Source organism: Calliopsis andreniformis, chromosome 7, assembly GCF_051401765.1.
Source record: "Calliopsis andreniformis isolate RMS-2024a chromosome 7, iyCalAndr_principal, whole genome shotgun sequence".
Lineage (NCBI taxonomy): Eukaryota > Metazoa > Arthropoda > Insecta > Hymenoptera > Andrenidae > Calliopsis > Calliopsis andreniformis.
This window is the reverse complement of record NC_135068.1, coordinates 1,905,022-1,928,300: the sequence shown is the minus strand read 5'-3', so window position 1 is coordinate 1,928,300 and position 23,279 is coordinate 1,905,022. Positions and strand designations below refer to the sequence as shown.

Genomic DNA, 23,279 nt, shown 5'->3' with positions numbered 1-23,279 from the left:
GAAAAAGTACTTAGTTCAAGTTAGCTAATTTCTTAGTCCCATAACGGAGCTACAAGGCCGAAACCAGAACACCGTAATCCGATAACTTGGCAGCGGACAGAGCAGTCAGAACGCACCGCGCCGAACCCTCCAACGAAGTAATCAAAGCCATAGCCTTCCTCGTCCCGTCCCACCCATTCGCCTCTGGTACAGCCTCAAACTGTACTCGGTATTCCTCCCAAGACTCTTTCCCATTAAAAGCCTTCGGCTTTACCGCGTATCCCAAACCCAAGACCACACGGGGGTTCACTACTGTTACGTCGCGGGTCCCGGCTGTCGCAAAAAAATGTATCTTTCGCGCTCGCGCCCGATCCTAGCGTAACGAGTGATTTATTCTCTTTGTTTTTGGCCACACGGCACGTACGAGTATATGTCTTTAAACAAGCTCTAAGGCAGCTACGTTCAAAGACTCTGATTTTCTCCATAGTTGTATGGTTACAATTCCATAAAATAGGGGCAGAGTAAGTAATTATTGGCCTAATTAGTAGCATGTAGAGAATTATTTTTGCTCTACTAGACAAATTTTTATTATAAAATAGTCTGCTATTGGCTTTGAAAGCAAGACGGGCTTTGTTCAATTGCATTTCGAAATGTTTGTTACCACGTAATAAGTAATCTACAGGGTGGTCCTTTTAAGAATTGGAATTTCATTTTGCTATAAAAAAAAACGGCTTAATATTTTTCATTAGTTGAACAGTTATCCAAAAGGTTGTTTCATGACATTTATTTATGAAATATGATTTCGGTCAAATGACCACCACGGCTGACTTGACAGTAGCCTACCCGGTCCACCCAATTTTTGAGTACATTTTCGATGGTTGCAGTGATAATCGCACCAATAGCAGCTTCAATTTCGACCTTGAGGTCTTGAATTGTTACTGGATTGTTGGCGTAACATTTGTCTTTTACCGCTCCCCAAAGATAATGATCCAATGGCGTCAAATCGCAGCTTCTTGCTGGCCAATTCACATCAGCATTTCTGCTGATTATCCGATTTCCAAAGACTGGTCGCAAAACATTGATTGTGGCGTTCGCTGTGTGACACGTAGCGCCGTCTTGTTGAAACCAAATACCGTCCAAGTCTTCATCTTCAATTTGTTCGAAGAATCAATCGTTCAACATTGCGCGGTAGCGCTCGCCATTGACGGTTACGGCTACTGTTTCTTCATTTTCGAAGAAAAATGGGCCGATGATGCCGCCAGACCAAAATCCGCACCAAACAGTCACTCGTTGTTGGGTGCATTGGCTTCTCTACGACAACGTGTGGGTTTTCTGTGCCCCAGATGCGACAGTTTTGCTTATTAACATAACCCACCGAGGTGAAAATGAGCTTCGTCCGAAAAGATGATTTTTCGGTAAAATTCGCCATCCTCGGCCAAACGATCCTTGGCCCAATTTGCGAACTGCAGACGTTTCGGGTGGTCAATTGCCTTTAGCTGTTGCGAAAATTGAATTTTATATGGCTTTATAGCAAGATCTTTACGCAAAATTCGCATCAAAGAAGTGCGTGAAATGTCCAATTGTGAAGAACGATGACGAGTTGATGTTAATGGTTGATTACGCACACTTTCAGCAACAGCAGCAATATTTTCGGTTGAGCGCACTGGACGAGTGCGTACACGAGTTGGTTTATCCACCAACATTCCAGTTTCACGAACTCGCTTTACGAATTGATCCACAAATTGAGATTTTGGCACATTTTTTTTGTTAAATTTTCTCTTCAAGTATCTCACAGTTTGAGTTGAAGACTCACCACTTTGGAAATAAGTTTTTAATATTTCCCAATTTTCTTGAAGCGAATAGCGACCCATTTCGTTAATTTCAGAGGTTATAATAAATGAGAGTCACTTTCCGAATGACGTTTCTAAAGTCAAATAACTGCTAGTTCAAATTCCAAACACTAGATGGACCACCCTGTATATGAATCCCTAAGTATTTGACATATTTCTTATGTGGTATTAGAACTTTTGTATCAGTACCTGGTATTGTAGTTGATATATTGAATGTACTGCTTCCTTTTTTAGCTATTGAATTGATGTAATATAACGGTTTTCTAAATAGAATTGTTTCACATTTATTAGGGTTGAGCTTAAGATTCCAATTTGAGTAGTATTTATTTATTTTTTCTACAAGTTCTTCAAGTTTATTACGTACTATTTCTGTTTTATTACTAGCAATATATAAGATCATGTCATCTGCAAATGCTAATCCTGTTGGGCCATCAGTACTATTGAAACCAAATAAATTAAGGAGATCGCTAGTGTAGATTGTGAACAGTATAGGGGAATTTACTGTACCCTGCTGTAAACCTTCTGTAATACTAAATTCTAAAGACGAAATTATACTACCGTCCCAAGTATAAAATACTTTATCTTTAATCATATCCCAGATTAAATATATTAGCCATTTAGGGAATTTTTTTTTAACTAATTTGTATAAAAGCCCATTCAGCCATACGGTATCGAATGCCTTTTCTATGTCTAGGAGTGCTACACCTATAATTTTACTATTTCCTATTTGTAAATTGATATCTGGTAACAGTTTGTGAATTGCATGTGGTGTGGAATGTTGGTTCCTGAAGCCAAATTGATAATCTGGTATTATATTGTTTTCATTACAATGATATACTATTTTCTTATTAATTACTGCTTCATATACTTTACTGAGGCTAGGGGTTAGACTGATTGGTCTATAACTGGAGGAGTCGTTAGGATTTTTATTCTTTTTTAGTATGGGTAATACTTTAGCTTTTTTCCATATTGAAGGGAAGAAGTTCATATTTAATGCATTATTGAAAAGAATAGTTATATCAGATATAATGTTTTTAGGGAGGTTTTTTAAAACTAGTGGAGGGATGTTATCCAAACCACTAGATGATTTGTTAGGAAGATTTCTAATTATATGCTCGACTGATGGTATAGTGCAGAAGGGGTTAAAAAGGGTGCCAGTTATTGGGTGGCTTGATTTATTATTATCATTAAATTGAGTAAATGTACTATTATTGTCTCTTGCAATAGCAAATTCTGTTTTCAACTTTGTTGCTGTATTATCAACTATCTGTTTTAATTTTGTATTTGTATTTAAGAATCGAGGAGAATTAATTTGTTCGTAAAAAGCTCCAATTATATTTAATTTATCTTTAGGATTTGAAAAGATAAAGGTGTTGGAAGTTTCATGAGCATCTGAAATTTTACATTTACTTCTATCAATTAAGTTAATGTCGTTTTTTTGTATATGAAGGTCATTAATTTCATCAAAATGTTTATTTCTGAATATTCTGTTAATTCTTGGGAAAAAATTATTTGCATCACGGTGGTTAATTTTCTTAAGCATGTTGGTCCAGTGTTTTTCAATTGAAAGTTTGAATTCATTTTGTAAAGCTTTATTTGTTTTTTTAAGAACTTTTTTTGCTCTGTTACGTAATGGAATACAACTTGATGGATTCATTAAATGAATTTTATGTAATATGGAAACTAGCTCCCGTTTGGCTTTTTGTAATTTTTTGATTTTATTGTTAACATATTTTGATGTGTTATTTTCTGTTTTGAACTTTGGTATTACATTATTCATAGCATTCAAAATGATTGAATTGATTTTAATTAAGTAGTCTTCAATTTCGTATTTGGATAGATTGCGATTGTCAGGTATTTCCAGATTATATGAATTAGCTAATTTATCCGTAAATTTGTCCCAATTGGTGGCTTTAAAATTTAATTTGTGTGGATGTATAACTGGTTTATATATAGGTAGTCATTCTTTACCAATATCAAGTTTTAGAGAGATGGCGGAATGGTCACTGTCGTAAGGTAGTACTTTCGCTTTGAAATTGGGTTTATTCCTGTAAATTAATCTAGAATCCGCTAAGCATAAGTCTAGAAAAGTCTGAACTGGTTTGAATGTTGGCGATTCTGGTGATATTATTTTTAATTTGAATTTAATATCATTTGCTATTTCCCAACGATTTAGGTATTTACCCCTTTGGTTATTACTTCTATCTCCCCAAGACATGTGTCTTGCATTCAAGTCACCTGCTATAATAAAATAGTTATTAATATTGTGTAGCTTAAGACTTATAAAAAACGAATTGAGTTCCTCAATGAATTTTTCTCTGTTGTCATTTCTAGCATATATGCTTATTATAAAGAGATTAGAATTGTTATCTGTTATAATCTTTATAATGGTAAATTCAATAATCTCGTTATTATAAGAAGAAGGGAAGTTAATTACTTCAAATGGAATTTGATTTTTAATTATGATTGCTGTTCCTCCCCCTTGAGTAGCGTTAGGTCTATCAGTTCTAATGATTGCGTATTCTTTGAAAGATATCTTGTGATTTTTATTTAATTTAGTTTCAGAAAGGAGGACAACGTCATGATTATATTTTTCAAGAAATTGTAATAGTTCAAATCTACGGTAATGGGCTACTATAGAATTGACATTAATTGCTGCTACATTAATATAGCTGTTTTGTACTCTTTTATTATGCATTATTAATCATTAAATAAGGTATTGAAAATATATTCTATATTTTCTGTATTAGACGTAATTTGTGCTGCTAGTGTTCTATACTGACTTGTGACTGGAGCTGCTATTTCGTTTTTAAACTCTAAAATCCAGTTGGGCACTGTTGCTGGTATTTGGTCCAACGCAAGACTGTCCCCAATTAGCGGGGCCTGGCATTCCGCTGTTTACGTCTCGCTATCGCCTCGTCCAGTGTTCCTGGAACGCTCCACTACACTCTCCTCGATTGTATATACAACCCGCGTTTCGGGTTTCCCAACAATAGTCAATGCCATGGTATATTCTACTGTAACGTTGTTTACATTAAACGGTGTCATATTGTCTATTTCGATGCGAGTGCTATTAATTTCTTTTTCAATCACTTCTTTATTTTCTTTAATATATTCAAATCGGATTGGTCGACAAAACGACGGAGAAGATGGGGTTGAATTTTCCCATATTATGTTATGATTTAATTTTGTTGTGATCTTAGAGGTACCAAGCTCGAAACGAAAATAACATCGCCATCTATGCATTGACTTTGCTTATACCTCGGTAGGGCTGCTGCTCCATCGCATCCCCACTTACATATTATTTATAATTCTGCATTTTCAATTGTTTCATTTAAACTTTTTAATATGCGAGAAACTGTTTGATTCAATAGGCTTTGCAATTTTATTCTGGCATATGTTTCGGTAACTTTTATTTCATCTTTCGGCGGATAACATTTTTTTCTTGAACCAACTTAAAATATGATGGCCACTGATTATTATTACATTTTATAGCTTCGTTCCGAATTGTGATATATTGAAATTTGGATAAATTTGCCATAATAAAAATACTTAATGCTTTTTCTGTTGTAAACATCTTCTGTCTTTTGGTGTACTGATTGCTGTTAGATTCATAATTTTGTAAACGAAGTGCAAGTGCTCTTCGATGCATGCAGCGTTTCCAGAGCTTCAGTTTAGCTGCATTCAATAATTCGTGCAACGAGAAATTATCAGCTAGCGATCGAGCCATTCTTATTTTTTCCCGTCTGCTACATTCAAACAGTCATTACATTAGCTTACACGGAAGACGACCTGCAAAGAAACCATTACTTACAAAAAGAAATATAAAAGCACGTTTACTATTTGCACGTAAATACGTAGAGTACACAATCGATGGCTGGAAAAAAGTATTATGGAGCGACGAATCCAAATTTAACTTGTATTCAGTCGATGGGAACGGATACGTTCGTCGTCCGATTAACAAGCCATTCGATGTGAAATACACGAAAAGTACCATCAAATTTGGAGGGGGAAATGTAATGGTTTGGAGTTGTTTTTCATGGCATGGTGTTGGTTCTCTGTACCGTATTAACACTAAATCTACCGATACTTCATGTATTCCTATTTCTACCAAAGCGGGTCAAATGACCCGTCTTTAAAATGTTACATATATTACTATGTCTAGCGAAAAATATATCAATTAGGCCAATTTGATACCTGAATAAAACAATTTTTTTCAAATAACGATTCAAAATAGTTTATATATTAAATTTAAAAAACATAAAAATTGTACAATCAGCCGCAATTTCAGTACATCGGTCTTCCACATCACTTTCACTTTCTGAACTCGATAACGGTCTTTTTCTCTTATGTCCTCTTCGTACATTTAAATTTACTCGTCTTCACTTTCTTTACCTGAGGTCTCACATTCGTCCGTAGTGTCAAATCAATCACTATATTGTTTTATGTTATCCACTTCACTTTCAGATAGTTTCTCTTCACTAAATTCCGAACACTCTTCATCTATGTTATTTATAATTTCTAATGATTTCAAATATTTTGAATGTTTCGACATTTTGGGGATAAGAATTATTAGTCAAATGATGAAATAAGAATTCTTGATTCGCAAAATAGCACTATAACTTGAAATTTTTACTGTAATAGTCGCTTTGAGTAGAGTGAAATTGGCTATTCATCCGTCAGCCAACAACAAATATAGCACAATGCAGCAAAATATATCACGCAATAACAAGAATGTCCAATACAGCGGTTTCGTATGACAAGAAATACAAATCAAGATACAGAATCTTTGCACGGATCAAATGACCCCTTGCGGTAGTTAGGGCAGATTACATATATTTCTCAGTAAAAAAATTAACAAGAGAGGAGTAAATCTTGAAAAATACATTCGATGTATTTTTTAATTACAGTCGTAAAGGCAAATGGCGATGTGATAATGTTATTTTCAAGAAATCCTGACAAAAAGTTTAAAATGGGTCATTTGACCCGTCATGGTAGGTTTAGTGTTAATGGTAGGATGGATCAAATACAATATCGTGAAATTCTACAATACACAATGTTGCCATATACTACAAACAACATGCCACATGATTGGTTGTTCCAACACGACGACGACCCCAAACACACAGCCAGATCAGTTAAAGCGTGGCTGCAAAGTAAAGAAATTAAGATTTTGGATTGGCCTGCTCAATCGCTGGACCTCAATCCAATAGAAAATGTATGGAGTGAGGTAGAAACATTAATGAAAGGCAGAAAATTTTCAAATGGTGACGATTTATTTGCAGAAATAAGCCGAAATTGGATGTCCTTATCCGAATCCTATCTGCAAAGACTTATTACAAGTATGCCAAATAGGTGCCAAGCCGTCATTAACAGTAAAGGATGTACAACTAAATATTAATAAATCGTTCGGAAACTTTTGTCGGGCCAAATTTCAGGCAAATATGTAAAATTTAATTATAAGAAACTAAACATACCTTTTATAAAGATGATTTCGGTGCATTCCTGTAGACCATTAAATTTTCTATTGATGTGCATAATTAGATTTGTTTATAACTCCAAATGAAACATAAAATTGCATGGAATACAAAAATTGATATCGTTCGGAAACTTTTGTCCGCAACTGTATATATAGGGATGCATAGAAATAAATACTTACAAAACAAAAAACACAAATTGTAAAACATAAAACTTAAAAGGAAACAAAACTTAATGCAATAACTTTTTGAATAAAAAAAGTGCTTTGGACGCTCGCTATGAATGCTCGGATGGTTCTGATGTAACTAAATGAGCCAACCTTCGAAAGACGGCCGAAGAAGTCTTATCAAAAGCATAGCATAAACATAGTAAGTCTTATAATCTAAACAGTTCGTTCGAACAAGGCGGATGTTTAGCTCCTCTCTTCGCGGAGTTTCAAGGATAGATGCGATGACGCGTCCAACGATAATGACTTCAAACAATAATATTCTGAACAGTGGGATGAGGGGGGAATCGATTTTTTTATAGTTATTTAGAAGAAGGTGTCCGGAAAATATTTCAATTTGCTAAACTGCGGGATTCTCTGGGACTTAAAAGATATTTCTTGTCAAACATCAAACATTTGAAGATTTTGTAACAGTTTATTCGACAACATTTTTTTAGTACATTTTATATGGTAATTATTAATACAAGGAGTGAATTTTTATCACGAAAGAATACCCTTTACTGCAAAACATAAATGAAATAAAAACATGTAGGATCGGTATCTCCATACCCAAAACAATAATAGGCGTTTTTTCTATGAAAAACACTATCCTTAGAAAGTTCGACTGTAAGTTGTCATTTCCATTAAAAAGTGGCATTAAATTATGTGAATGCTTTCGTTTTTGAGACTGGTGGACATTTAGGAAGTAGTATATGTATTGTTTGTACTTCTATTGTTTATTAGTGTTTATTACAAATTTCTCGTTTTTTATTTCAACTTTCAAATAAAGTAAAAAAATAATAATAGTTTGCTCAGAGAAGTTGTTTGCAGTTTTCCTAATTGGTCCCTATCATATAACATCACTGGATTGGCATGGAGGTTATCTGCAGTAGAAGGTTATAGAACGAAGAATCATTTTCATTCGCACGTGGTGACATGCGTATTCTCATTTAAAACATTATCATTTGATTGTTTAACTGCTTTCAGTTTGTAATTAACTAGTTGATAAATTTATCTTCTGTGATGTAATAGAAATTTCAAAAATTGATATAATACATATTCAAAGAAAAAGTACAATAAAAATGTATGGCTATTACAACAAATATTAATGTTAACCGCGAAAATTCTGATTCATCGTTACATTAAAAAAAAGTGAGTTTATAAAAAACGCTTTCTTAGATAAAAAATATACTTAAAGAAAAGTACGTATGTAAATAAATAAACGCTTTCTTCGATAAAAAATTAATAAATTTTATTTAATCTTTTTAAATGCCACGCCCACCGCGGCCGCGGTAGTGGGCCCTTGTTAATACACTCGCGTCGGTATTTAAATTGACGAATTCGATTTCACTAAAAATTACGAAAAAAAGTATAATGACCAAATACTTAGTATCAGAAATATATTTATTCAACTATTACTAATATTTACAATGTTAATAATTGCTACTAAATAATAATTTTTACTAGAGAATAACAAAATAAAGAAATATTGCTTAATATAGGCAAATCGGAAATTATGTTGACGCTATAAAAAATAGTTAACAGTAACAAACGTTAATATTTTTAATATGACGTTTGGTAGCCTTTCGATCATATGACTTCCAGTAATCGATTAGGCATACTTAATACCAATTTTATTAGGGTCTCCGAGTCTATTTCATTCCAAGCCTTTTTTAATGCTTCTATGAATTTTGATTTTTTATATCTTTCTTTTTGAAGTATTCGACGATCCAGTTCTTCCCATAGGTGTTCAATCGGATTCAGATCAGGACTTTGTGGTGGCCAAGAGAGCTGTTGTATATTTTGTTCGATGAAAAATTTCTTAAAATTTCGCTGTATGTTTAGGATTGTTGTCCTATTGGAACTGATATATACGATTTTCCCCAAATTTTTCAATAGATGTAAATAAATTTTCCTTCAGTGTGTCAATATATTTTGCAGCTGTCAGAATACCTTCAATAATTTTGAGATGACCAATTTTTCTTTTTTTTTTGGAGTTATAATATTTATTTTGAATGCGTTTCCTTCCTTACGCCATACATACTTTCTTCTTTTATTTATGCGGCATTCGCCGCACGTCCACACCGTCTCGCCAAAGGCCCCGCAGCGGTAACAAAATATGCCCACCAATTCGGGGCACTGCCGAAACCCGTGGCCTCTGTCTCCGCATCGCCAACAGATGCGGCGGTCTGGTTTAGATGGAGGTCCTGGGTATCCTGGGCGGCTGTGGCGGGGTGAGGCTAATAATTCGAGCCCACCCTGGGCCTCGACGGCAATGGACGATCGGGGGTTGTAGATGAGCTCGCATCTCTTCCTTCCTTCCGGCAGTTTGATTTGGGCTGGGGGTCTTTTCCCCTTGCCGGTGAATCGGTTGGCATGATCCGACTACCGTCCCCTGGTCCCTCTGTCGCTCTTCCGATTAGCCCCTCGAGACGTCGGAGCAGGGTCGCCATGTCTGGGCCCCTTCGTAATTCCGCAAATGGGGACGGCGCCATGCGCAACGTCACGGTATTTACTGTCACTGGCAGGAGGCCCTTACTGTGACGGCGTCGGCGGCGGTGTTGGTGACGGCAGTGGCGGCGGTGGTGGCGTAGGATCGACTTCGTTGAATATAATGTCTATATTTGGAAAATAAATTTGTATAATTTAATGTTCTGATGTCTCTTTTTTTAGCCCTCCGACGGACGTGCCACTTTTTGTAACACTAGCAGGCGCATCCCCCGGAGGGTTAAGGTTAATAAAACTTACCATCTCCCAGCATCATTTCTTCGCTGTCACATTTCTACAAAAATTAATAAGCAATCCCGCCACTACTCGTCCCACGCCTTGATTTTTCCGTGGGCGCCAGGTATCTTTCGATACCGGCGTAGAACGCATCTCCCGTTTTGCAAACCCCGGCCCGGGCTAGCTCTTCGCGCGGAGAGGGACGAGGTTCTTTCGAGCGCGGTGTGAGGAACGTTTCTGGGATGTCGGGTTCTTACGGCGAGAACGCCAGTCAAAACACGGTTTTGCGACACGTGGCTGCGGGCAGGTACCCGTTCCCCGCTACAGCTATCGCGTAACAAAGGTTTTCGAGCGACGACGATGTACCCGCACGCAACAACCGTTCGCTATGACGCCGTTAAGCCGCGGACTCGCCGTTTAGCCGAGCCCGTAGGCTTCGAGAAACCCAGACGCGAAGGTTTTTCTCCTGTAGCACGGCCCACACGACCACCAGGAGTCGGCCCTCAAGATTCCGCTTACGAACGGATCTAATCCGAGTCAATCGGGGAGAACAATGGAGGAAGACTTACCACTTGCGACCTGGTCAGCGTCCAGCACAAGAAGAAGGCCTAGATCGCTGCGTGCGGCAGGATCTCGACACGCGACGCTTGCCTCACCGTGCCCCGATTGGCTCGCTCATCTCGCGCGATCTCGCGACCAATAATTTGTAGCGCCGTTCAAAGATTGACGGCTGATTGGCAGGGCCTCCCTGAGTCCCCCTAGAACTCGTCTTGCGGCGTGGACCCGAGGCGCAATATTAGACGTCGCACTTCCGGGGTCCGCTGCCATCCTCTGCCCGCGAGATGGCTCCCGTGGCTCCGTCCCTGCATCTCTCCGTTGAGGACCTCTCCCCGGAACGCGGGGCGAGGTGGCCAACCTCGCGCGCGTCGGCTGGTCCCCATCCATCGGTGCGTCCTCGTACATGCGTGGGTCAGTCCTCCCATCATGTGTCCTCCCATCATGTGTCCTCCCTGAGTGGCACGATGGGTTACGACAGCCTCCCAATTTAGGCGACGTGTCACTCGCTGGGTGAAGTGACTCTGGAGCGGTGGGTACCCTGGCCGCTCCCCGATTCTGAAGATCCGCCGGAAGAGACCGTGTCGGTGGTGCCGTGGTGGTCTCGCACCTGTCTCCTGCCAATGCTACCATCTAGGCTGCTGAGAGAACTCTGTTAGCTAGGATGCAAAATAGGCGTTAGTAATGCGTTAGACTCCCGATGGTGCGCACTAAAGGCCTCTCTTGCCCCGGGAAGGGTTCGGCTTTGTGACTGGCACTTGTGCCATGTCTGCGCACGTTCGTCCACAGTGATGGTTTCTGGCTATTGCTTCGATCGATTTTCGAGCGAACAGGTACCCTCGATTGTTTTTCCTACCGTTTCTGTACTTTCAATTACATGTTTACCGATCAAAATCAAGGGAACCTGCATTCCTCCTAGCCACAACCACTCCCCGCTAGTTTCCAAAAAAGAAAATTTTTGCTCACTTGAGACCTACCGACAGGCTGGTTTCCTAATCGCGTACTTGCTATCCATGCTGCCGGGCTCCGCACGCGCGTCCATTCGATTCTCCACCGGGACCATAGGTGGTACCCTCATGGGTGATGTGGGGATGGGAGGTCGACTCCCTGAGCTCTTGTACCCACCCGCGTCGACCTTACCCCTCCCCTTCGACCTTCACCTGCTAGCTCCTTCATCCCCCGGATCGCTGTCTCTCCCTCCGCTCTTCCTCTGCGAGGGTGGCCAGGTAACCTTTAATGCGGTCCTCCGTGATCAGGGTCACCTCTCGCGGCACGTTCCCAAGGCCGGGAATATAGGGTCCCAACTTTTCCCACCCTTCCCGGCACCTGGGACACGCCGCGACAGTGACCCCCCGGAAGCCGCAGCGGTAACAAAATTCCGGGCAAGCGGGCAATTTCCGTAATCGTGGCCCCATCTTCCGCAATTGAAGCATTTTGGGCACTTGTGTGTTCTTCTTCCACCTCTCTTCCTTTTAGCCCGCTTCCTAGGGGCCTGGCCCTCGCTCGGAGTTTGATCTTCCTCCTCAAGGTCCCCATCTGCTCCTCTCCGTGGGGTATTTTTTCCCCGTTGCTGGCTGGTGTTGTGCCGGCTTGTACCACTCCTGCACGGGTTCCTCTCGATACCAGTAGGGCCCCGACCCTCGGGTTCCTCCTCTATCCCCAGGAATTGGTTCAATTCGTCTAACCCTATTACTTCCGGGTCCGTCTGCACATCCACTCCTACGATGGAAGTGCAGCCCGACCCGGCCTGTATCTGTGTCTCGGCGGTTGGGTTTCTGGGGGTTTGGGTTCCGCTATCCCGTGTTTTGGGTGGGTCGCTAATCCTCGCCCCATCGGTGGTATACTCCGCCACCGAGATTCTGGAATTCCCCTCTTGGAGTTCCCTCGGGAACCCCGGGTAGTTACGTTGTATACAGGGTGTAACAAAAATGTCGCAGTTCCTTAAAAAGGGTGATTCAGGGGGTGATTCGAAACAACTTTTTCCTCGGCGAAAATGATAAGGCTTCGTTAACGAGTTATTAACGAAAAACACTGGCCAATGAGAGCGCGAGTTTGCTGCCCGAGCGACCGCGGTAGCGTTGGGTACGCGCGCTAGATGCTACAGTTGTACTCCGAACAAGAAAGTCGTCATACATCGAAGAAAATAGCATTAATATGAAAACTGAAAGCGACATAATAAATAACACCGAGTCCTTTTTTTGTTTATCACCTGAAGTGAATAATTACTTAAAATCGAGGAAAACTACGTGCAACGTAAAAACACGAATATGTAAATTTCTTATTCGCATAACGTATAAACGAAAAAGCAATACAACAAAAAATAAAGGAAGAGGAGAACAAACTTCACCTGTAGTTTGTAAACCTGTGTCACTGGGTCACTGTACCGATCCTGGTCATCGACCGTCGAAATCGTTTATGCTAGGCCAATTTTTCCCGAGGAACTCTACTATCATTGTTTTTAATACTCTATTTACGCACTCCACTGGGTTCGCTTGCAGATGGTATGGGGGCGTGGTGGAATGTTAAATGCCGTATTCGGTGGTTAGATTTTTCAGGTTTCTATTCACAAATTCTGTGCCGTTGTCGGTAATTAGGACTTTTGGTGTTCCCCACCTTGAGAACACGAATTCCCCCAACGACTCCGCGATTTTCTCCCCTGTAGCTTTCCGCAGAGCCGGGCACCCAATCCATTTCGTGAATATATCCTGAATCATGAAGAGATACGCGAATCCCTTCTTACTCGGTGGAAACGGCCCCATAATATCCGCCGCGATTACCGCCCAGGGCTCCGCGACACTCCGCGTGCCCATGAGGCCCACCGGGACTGCCTGCTCTAGTTTCGTTTGCTGGCACGTGAGGCATGCTCGAACGAAGTTAACCACGGTTTTAAATAGCCCCGGCCAATAATATCACACAGTAATTCTACGATAGGTCTTTTCTATCCCTAGGTGCCCGGACTGTGGGTCTTCATGAGCCTCTTTTAATATTTCTTTTCTTTGGGGGAGGAGTGGTACAAACTTAAAAAAAAAACCCCCATCAATGCCCGGAAGATGAAGCACCCCAAGCGTAACACTAATGGTTCGACAGCTACCGCCCGACTGGCTCACGTGAGAACGAATCACACGCCGCCGCTGACTGCATCTCGTCCCCGCCCCAGCCCGGCTGCTCTCCCAAATTTGGGACGCATCCTTTCATACGCTTTTGGGCTTTATGTATAAACCTAGACTATTCTTAAATACTTCGATTCCTTCCGGAACTCTCTTCCTAAAATGCGATTCATCGAATGTCGCTTGAGCTGCATGAGATATTACCCAATATCTACCCAGTGATTTTACATATCTAAATCCCTCGTGTAATCCTTGTTCTCCTTTCTTGGCATTCTCTCCGAAGTCGAAGACAAAAACTGGCGATCCAAAGTGTGACCCTACTTTTTGGGCAATGTTGAGAAGAATCTTCATCGATTCTTCCACAAACGCTACATCGTGGTTAGCTTCACTTACAGTACTCATGGTGTCGATTGACGCTGTACTTGATGTGGACTCTGCATTGACGGATGCTGCACTTGGAAATGATTCTACGGACTCAACGCACTCTCCTTTAATTTTGAACTTGCTACGAGTTCTGGGCATTTCTTCTTCAGAGGATGTGACCCAACAGAAAAAACCAACCTAAAAGCAGGATACTGAGAACAAGACCCAGCAACATTGCGACGTGGCCTTCAGCTTTTTTTTACCAGATCTGTGTGGAGTATTTGGTCTATTAATACGTCCCGACGGTAGTAATATGTTAGAAACTTTTCTAATTTGATTCCTCGTTCAAGGTTCTGGGGTAAGTGGCGTGTCCCTTGACACAGTCCTCTTGCCAGAGAGTCAAAAGACTCTCCCCACTCCGTGGCCAGATCCTTCAGGAACAAAGTCCCAATTCTTTAGCTACGCGGCGTCAGGCCGCTTGCTATTTCCAAACTCTCTATCTCTTCACATAAACATTCAATCCCTCAACACCCGATAGCTGGGAGACCCAACGTGGTCATCAGCCATCGCCTGGCGTCGAGGCTGTTTAGTCTCACGCACCCTCATTCAAAGCCACATAGCCTAAGTCCCATACATAAAACCCTCGAAGACAAGACGGCGTGGAACCGTTCACCCTCAATTCGCTTATAAAATACATTGACGCTAACAAATATAAACGATCGCCTTCTAGTTTTCAGCGGGGGAAACGTTTTGGTTGTTTTTGAATCTCTAATACGCGTTTCTGGTACTATTCGTTCCCGTCGACCTCCGTGTCCTCACTGCTCTTCGCAGTGGAGTTACCCTCATACGCCTCATCCTGATTGATCCCTACCATCGCCGGTAGTTCCGGTTCGGCCTCATGCATTTGCGACAACGCGTCCGGAACCACGTTTAAGGTACCCTTTCGGTGGACGACTTCGAAATCATACTCTAGTAGGGACAGCGTCCATCGTGCTAACCTGCCAACCAGATCTTTTAGATTACGAAGCCATCGAAGGCTGTGATGGTCCGTCACAACTATGAACTTGTACCCTTCTAAGTAATATCGGAACTTTTTGGTAGCCCAGAGAATTGCCAGACATTCCTGCTTCGTAGTGGAATATTTCCGTTCTGCCTCGGTTAGCACCCTGCTCGCGAATGCCACGACGCGTTCAATACCCTCTATTTCCTGCGTTAATACTGCACCTAGCCCTACTCCGCTCGCGTCGGTTTGAAGCACGAACGTTTGTTCAAAATTCGGGTACGTTAGTGTCGGCGCTATCGCGACCAGCGTTCGTAATTCTTCGAATGCTTTTTGCTGTTCATCGGTCCATTGTCAAGAGTGATCCTTCTTAGTTAGCCGCGTCAAAGGTTTCGCTATCGTCGCGTACTGTGGAATGAAGCGTCGGTACCACGAGGTCATTCTGATAAAACGACGTAGTTGTTTCAACGTCTTCTTTATACATATATAATCGCAAACAAAATATTAGATCGTGCTATGCACGTAGATCTCCCGCGCCAAGGTGGCCGTAAGGACACCAAGGTAAATCCACGAAATCGATGTCCTTCAAACCACATGGCGAAACAAAAAGCGATACCACATGTACAGGGTGTCACAAAATTATATGTCACGACCACCATAGCGTGATTCTACACCTACGATTTGGTGGAAATTGACATAAAACACTCCCCGCAAAATTGACCTTGACCTTAAAAATCAAGGTCAAAAAAAACAAAATTTTTTTTGTTTAATCGTGTTCTACTGGTCATAAGGACCAACTTTGTGAAAGAAACCATGGGTCGCATCTCAACCGTTCTCTTAAAAAATAATGTTGCATTTCTTATAATGTTTGCAGCTTCCTTATTTGTAAAATTTTTACATCCAGCACCAATATATAAGCAAATAGCGTACTATTGACAAAGCATCAGTGAATTATGCGTTAGCTCGGGAAATATAACGAAATGCTTCCCCGTGTTCAAGCACTTTATCCAAGTGATTATGCTGCTCGACAAAGTTTTTGTTCTTGGGTGCTACGCAAATTGGAAAATGAACAACACTTTCTAGAACGCGTGTTATTTTCCGACGAATGTAGTTTCTCAAGTAGTAGTATCCTTAATCAACAAAATGCCAGAATTTGGGCTTATAGATATCTATACGCAATGGTTCAAAGATTTAATCAGACGCAAGTGACGCGGATGACAGTTTGCACTTTCTTCGATCTCGTTCCTTAAGTGAACTGCAAGCCAACATCTCAGATCAGCTGAACAATTGCTGGCGACTAAAATTTTCTTAAGGAATGCTGTGAAATTTGTGCAATAATTAAAATTTTTGCATGACATAAACATAACTTTTGAGATACTGATTCTATTCGGTTTATGTGTCTTCTCCACACCCACAAAATTCCACCATTAGTTCGGATTATTCGAAGAAGTCGTGCCTGCTGTCCAGCTTCAATATGTCCACCTCTGCGGTTCATACACTCCCGCAAACGAACTTCCAGGTTTCGGCGAATTTTCCCACCAAGATTGGAAATTGATCGAAGATAATTAAAAGCTTCTTCAATTCGATGTTTTAATTTATCAACTGATCTGAACTGTTGACCTGAGCGATAAACAATGTCTTTCACTGCACCCCAAAGGAAAAAATCCAGTGGTGTTAAGTCTGGTGAACGTGGAGGCCATACGTGTGGTGCGGGTCTACGTCCTATCCACCGCGATCCAAATATGTTATTTAAACATTGGCGAACCGGTTGACTGTAATGAGGAGGAGCACCATCATGCATGAAATTGATGGAGTGACGTCTATGTCGTGGTATAATTTGGCTGCAGTTCACTTAAGAAACGCGATCGGAGAAAGTGCAAATATGTTGCACTTGTCATCCGTGTAGGTAAATAAATTGGGCCAATAATATAATTTCCAATTATTCCTGCCCATACGTTAATGGAGAACCGTCCTTGATTAAATCTTTGAACCATTGCGTGTGGATTTCTATAAGCCCAAATCCTGGCATTTTGTTGATTAAGAATGCTACTACTTGAGAAACTACATTCGTCGGAAAATAACCGCGTTCTAGAAAGTGTTGTTCATTTTCCAATTTGTGTAGCACCCAAGAACAAAAACTTCGTCGAGCAGCATAATCATTTGGATAAAGTGCTTGAACACGGCGAATCTTATAAGGTCGTAAACCTTTTCTTCGAATTATTCGTCGCAACGTCTCATGACTCAATCCTACTCGTCGAGCTATATTGCGTAAACCCATTAGTGGAAACGCTCGAACAAGAGCGATGACTTGTTCCTCTTTACGCCAATGACTGCGGGGTCGTCCTGCCCCTCGATGAGGATTGAGATTCCGCAATATAACTTCTTGGTCACCAAATTGTTCATCTAGTCATTGAAAATCGCGTCGATCTGGAATTTCTGCCGGACGTAATCGCCTTCCATTAATTCGCACTACATTTCTATATATAATATTTTCCGAGCTAACACGTAGTTCCCTGCTGCTTCGTCAATAGCACGTAACATGTGCCGAAAATTTAAATATTTTCTGGAAAGCATGGGTCTCAATTACGTGCTTACGAAAGACTAAATCGTCAATATTAGCCGCGATAATGAATCGTATGAAAAACTATCAGCTATATGGTCGTAGTCGTCTCAATCAAAATATTTCGCATGACAACATTCGGCGGGTATCATCAGTAAGCTATCTCGTTGGGTATGAAATTATCAGAATCATGATACTCCTATTTCCTTAACTACAGAATGAAAGAACATTATGAACAAAGAAGCTACAAACATTATAAGAAATGCAACATCATTTTTTAAGAGAACGGTTGAGATGCGACCCATAGTTTCTTTCACAAAGTTGGTCCTTATGACCAGTAGAACACGTTTAAACAAAAAAAATTTTGTTTTTTGACCTTGATTGTTAAGGTCGAGGTCAATTTTGCGGGGAGTTTTTTATGTCAATTTCCACCAAATCGTAGGTGTAGAATCACGCTATGGTGGTCATGACATATAATTTTGTGACACCCTGTACAATAATTTGAAGAGAAATTAATGTACAATCAATACAGAAGAATATGAAGACAATTCCAGACAATCAAATTATATATAAATCAAAACCAGATAATACTGAAAAGATTCACGCAGTTGAAGAAATCAACGCAATTAATCTTTTCCCGAAGTCAAGTCCAATCATAAACCAAATCAAGTCCTTGAGATATACCTTGTCGTTATATGAGTTGCAGAAGGTTGTAGTGTAGACTGTAAATGCTGATAATACTGTAAAAGAGAAAAGAGAGCACATGCGGAATGTTTAAAGAGTTAAATTTCAAATTGAACTATGGTTTTATCCGAACAGATTACAGAATTTTACGTGGGCGATTGAGTCCATTCACTCTCGTGAATCTATACTCGAAACAATTTATAATTGAGGAAAGAACAACAGAAAAAAAGAGAGGAAGGAGGAAAGAATGTAATTAACCCACGGTCTCCCGTCACGCACCTCGCAACTTGTCGGCGAAGAGTGATCGATCACGGAAATCAGGACAGGCAGGATCCTTCGTGGATCACCAATACAGTGATTTTCTGCCATGTCAGTGGTACTCAATGACGGCGGCGCGCGCCGGTGGACGCCTCGCCTATCGCCTGCCGTTCCGCGGACCCTATACGCATTGACGTCATTGAGTATCACTGCCGCCGCCGCGCGTTTCGCCAAACTATTTTATTTCTATATTGAAAACAAAAATAATTTTGAACATTCGCTTGATGCTTTCCTTAGTGGAAAGGTTTGCACTATCGCGTGGTATAGTCAAATTTTTTCCTAGACCCTTACTTTTTGAAATAAAGTGAAAAATATCAGCAAAAATGGGTGCGTTTTGGGTGTCCTTTTCACTTTAATTGTTATTTAAACCTATTTCGATGTTTATAATCTAATAACTATTTATATTATTTTATTCGGGAGAGTCCACAGAATCATTTTCTGCAAAGAGCAACTAAATAACTACTACGGCAAAAGCACAGAAAAATCCCAAAGTTGAAAATTTGTCATTTTTTTCAAAATTGATTTTTTCAAAAACTGTACGTTCTGGAAAAAAAACGGTTTGCAGATTCGTAATCAGCACGTCGAAATCTATAAGAAATGTTTATTCACGTTTACAAAATCGAAAAAAAGTCAAAATTTGTTGAACAGTATAATTAATACTTGACCTATTGTTGGTTTTACTGATTGCATATATTCAAAATTTCCTATGTGTAAGTCAGATAGCAATTTGCTAGTTGCAGTTATTGGTTCGCAATCAGCTGAAACAAAATGCACTTAATGAGATCGGGAATAAGTGAGATTTTCTCTGGTGTTGGATATGAATTCATTAGCCTTGTGCTGAAGTTCAGAAAAATCCAGCGGTGCAGCTGCTTCCAAATCGGGTGAAATGTTTTTCGGTCATTAGCGTTTGTGAATCCATTTGGTTCCCTAATAGACGTCTAGGTCAATGTACAGATGAAAATCTTTCCTCCCTAATTAGGAATTTGAGTGGATAAATGCTGCAATTGTTAGTTGCACATGCACTGCTGCATCTAAACAAAATTTAAAGGCCTACAGTTGTAGTGCTCCTCGAACCATTTATCTTTCTCCTTTGGCCTTTTTTCGTAAATACAATAATGACGGAGTTATGACTTGTGTCACGTCGCGGGTCCCGGCTATTACAAAAATATAATTTTGCGTTCGCGCCCGATCCCGGCGTAACGAGGAATTTAATCTCTAATTTTTTTTTTTAGAACTCGATTAACAATATATATTTTATATAAAAGAATATGAATGTCAATAAACGTACAAAACACTTAATCTAGGATACTTCTTAAGAATATCGAATACAAGAATGGAATAGAGGTACTAAGTACTAGATTGAGACACTGGTATAAGAAACGGTGAGAGCTCAGGGGCTCTGGAGCTAGTAGCTCCTGTCAAATCGATGCTCGGTGTAGAACTGACTTGGGGAGCCCTCCGCATGCACTGAGGTAGCCTCACGCGCAGCTCTGCCGCGCACATTATCGGAGTGGGGAGAGCGCGCCTCAGTGGAAGGGACGCTCGGCGCGTGCGTAGAGAGGGCACCCGGCGGTGCGTACGCTCGAGCGATGACTCATCGGGTGAGCTGCTTTGCCCAACTTAGCGGTGACGCACTTGTTTTCGCCGCTAAGTGGCGTCGCGCGGTGAGTCATCGTCTGAGTGAGATACTCGCGCGGTGATGCACCTGTTTTGGCGCCCGGTGGCTAATCTCTCGTGACTCGACTTATGCTAAATGATGATAATATTCGTTGCGACATATTATATGTTACAGGGCCGCATATACACTATTGTGTATACGGAGACGTGATAAACGCTAAACGATTACAATATAATCTTATAAGCTACAGGGCCGCGTATGCACTGCGGTGTATACGGGGACGTGACACCTCCCCCCCAGGAAAAGGAATTTTGGCGTGGCCAAAATCTCCTTATGAGGGTATGGTGTGGTTGCGAAGACTTACAAGTCTAGGCGGCTGCTTATATCTCTATAAGTTAACCTATCTAGTCTTTGGGGAATGTCTATTTCGCGCACACTGTGAGGGTTTATCACACGTTCAGGGGGTTTTACGGGGCTTTGTGACACTGTGGGGGCAACACTCGATGCGGCTTCGGGGTCTTCGGGTTGGCGTTTCTGCTGCGAAGCTGGATGTGCCATGTGAAGAAGGAAGTTGGTCACCGAGGCCCAGACGGCTGCGATGAGGTGGAGACTCCATCCGTAGATTGCATGGAGGGCATATGCATGGATTACAGTGTCCACGATGAGCTTGAAGAGTCTGATCGCTATGTAGACTCCCATGAGTCCTGCGCTGAAGGATCCGAACGAGACGAACCACTGCCAAAGTTTATGGCCCGTGGATTCGGCGATTTTCTCGAGGGATGCTTCGTCCATGAGATTGAAGAGGCTGATGCTGCCTTGAGGGATTGATTAGATTGATAGCCCATCGCTCCGCGTGCTAGGGTGTGAAGCGTGGCTTGTTTTTCCATTGGAAACATGATGTGATCCCGGAGTTTGTCGAGGTCCTGGGTAGAGTATATTCCGCTGGATGCTAAGTATCCGGGATTAGTATACTTCCAGTTGTTTCTCGTTAAAGGCTGTATCTCCGGGGGTGATATACTCTCGATTGGGTTTGGTGAGAGTTTGTACCAGATCCCGTTGAGGAGGTACATCACAGGGAGTAGCGGGTTGCAGTCTCTGACTGTGCCTTTGCGTGTGATTATATGGCTTCGTGGCGTGAGGAAATAGGTACCGTTGTTATAAGACACAGGAAATTCCACATAACAGTTTTCGGTTTTCCGGATCCTGATTTCGACTGGAACACATTTCACCAAGTGGATGACTTCACCAGCTGCGATGGCCATAAATCCAGGACTTTTCGTCAGGGCGTAGGCCATTTCGTCTGGTGCGGTGCTTGCGAGGGTGAGTGCGTTCTTTAGAATCTGCTTCTCTAAAGCGCACTTCTGTTGGACGATGTCCCTGTAGAGCTGCGTCATCTGTGTCTTGAGGTGCTTCTCGACGTAAATAAACTTAGAATTCACGTAAGAGAAAATGTCCAGGTTATTCACTTCGATTCTTGCCTTGGCCTTGAAGGTATTAGCCGCGGTCGTCTCGAAAATGAATAACTTTGGGTGCTCCGTCTTGAAGATGTGATATCCGCAAACTGTGAACTCCATGGTCCTAGTCAACGCGAAGGTCGTTTCTTGTGATACTACGGTGTAGATAATGGGGGACTCCTCCTGTCCGCTCGAGGTTAGCTTAACGGCTGGTCCCTCGTATAGGACGTCGTAAGAGTTGACGTTACAGCTGTCGGTGGGTGCAGTAGCCGAGAAGGTGTCACCGTTGTCTGGGTCCTGGCAGTAGCCATCGGAGGCAATGCAGTGCGTGCCGGACCGTAATATTATCTGGTCCGATGCCAGCTTTACCATGGCTTGGTAAGACTGAAGCGTGATCTGGACATTTGCCTGTACCACTACACTGTCCCAAGTGCCATAGGGATCGCTGAATTGACTGCCGGTGCATGACCCGTCCAGGGAGAGTGTACCTGCCAGCGTGAGGCTTCTGGAGTCTGTGGAGTTAGTGCGTATGCCGGTGATCTGGGTAGAATAGCCCAAAGACATCATCCCGGTTGAGTGTAGCTGCTTGCAGAGTTGTAATGACGTTGGATGCAGGTAAATGCGTCGGCCGTTGTGTACGACTGATGTATGCGAGTGCATACCACAGTGGTAGATGGTCCGGTCGATTTCAATTTTACACTGCAGGACTTCGGCATTATTGTACTCGGATAGTTGAAGTAGCTGCACATATTTGTCCTCCTTCTTCGTCTCGATGTCCGGTGGTGAACATTTCCCGACCCCGAGGAGCGATAGCGTGCTGATATTGGATGCCTGACCACCGCAATCGTATCCCACTAGTGCGTGGCTTGACGCGACGAGGGTTAGTAAGATTGCCGTTGTACACATTGTCACTTCACTGTGTCCGTGTAGTCAACTGATGGCGAGTGGCACTCCGTGCACTGATTTATACAGCTCCTTATCGGCGTTGAACGTCCGTGTGGGTAGGGGCGAGATAAGAGTACTTCGCGAGAAGGGGACGCGCACAAAGTCTGGGGTTTCGTTATCACCGTATCACGAGATTTGATTATTGAGAGGATTTGCACAGTTTCAGTTTGTTCGCGTGCACTGTTTTAAGTCTATTCTTAATTCTAATGCGTACATTGTATTGGCTTAGTATTTCTACGATTTCGTAGGGGCCCGTGTATTGATTATCGAATTTACCCTTGTTGGTTTCTTTAAGTAAGTATACACGGTCGCCTATGGCGAAACTTTGGACATTGGTTTTACGGTCATAGTAAGATTTCGATCTGCGCTTTACCTGATCTAAGTTCTGACGAGCCTGTTGCGTCGTCTGACAGAGTTTCTCGCTTAACTCTTTTAAATA

The 23,279-nt window shown here is 41.6% G+C and overlaps 2 protein-coding genes across 2 annotated transcripts; both read right to left on the bottom strand.

Annotated features, from left to right (window-relative positions):
• Positions 1-1,920: 1,920 nt before the first annotated feature.
• Positions 1,921-6,384, bottom strand: LOC143181875 (uncharacterized). The gene is made up of 3 exons (XM_076382533.1): positions 6,291-6,384; positions 3,801-4,067; positions 1,921-3,740 (listed from the first exon to the last, which is right to left on the bottom strand). The coding sequence occupies exons 1-3, from the start codon at positions 6,382-6,384 to the stop codon at positions 1,921-1,923; spliced, it is 2,181 nt and encodes a 726-aa protein (XP_076238648.1).
• An 8,664-nt stretch (positions 6,385-15,048) lies between these two features.
• On the bottom strand, positions 15,049-22,801 carry LOC143181874 (uncharacterized). The gene is made up of 3 exons (XM_076382532.1): positions 21,257-22,801; positions 20,913-21,212; positions 15,049-15,597 (listed from the first exon to the last, which is right to left on the bottom strand). Exons 1-3 carry the CDS (start codon positions 22,799-22,801, stop codon positions 15,049-15,051), a joined length of 2,394 nt encoding a protein of 797 aa, XP_076238647.1.
• Positions 22,802-23,279: the final 478 nt, after the last annotated feature.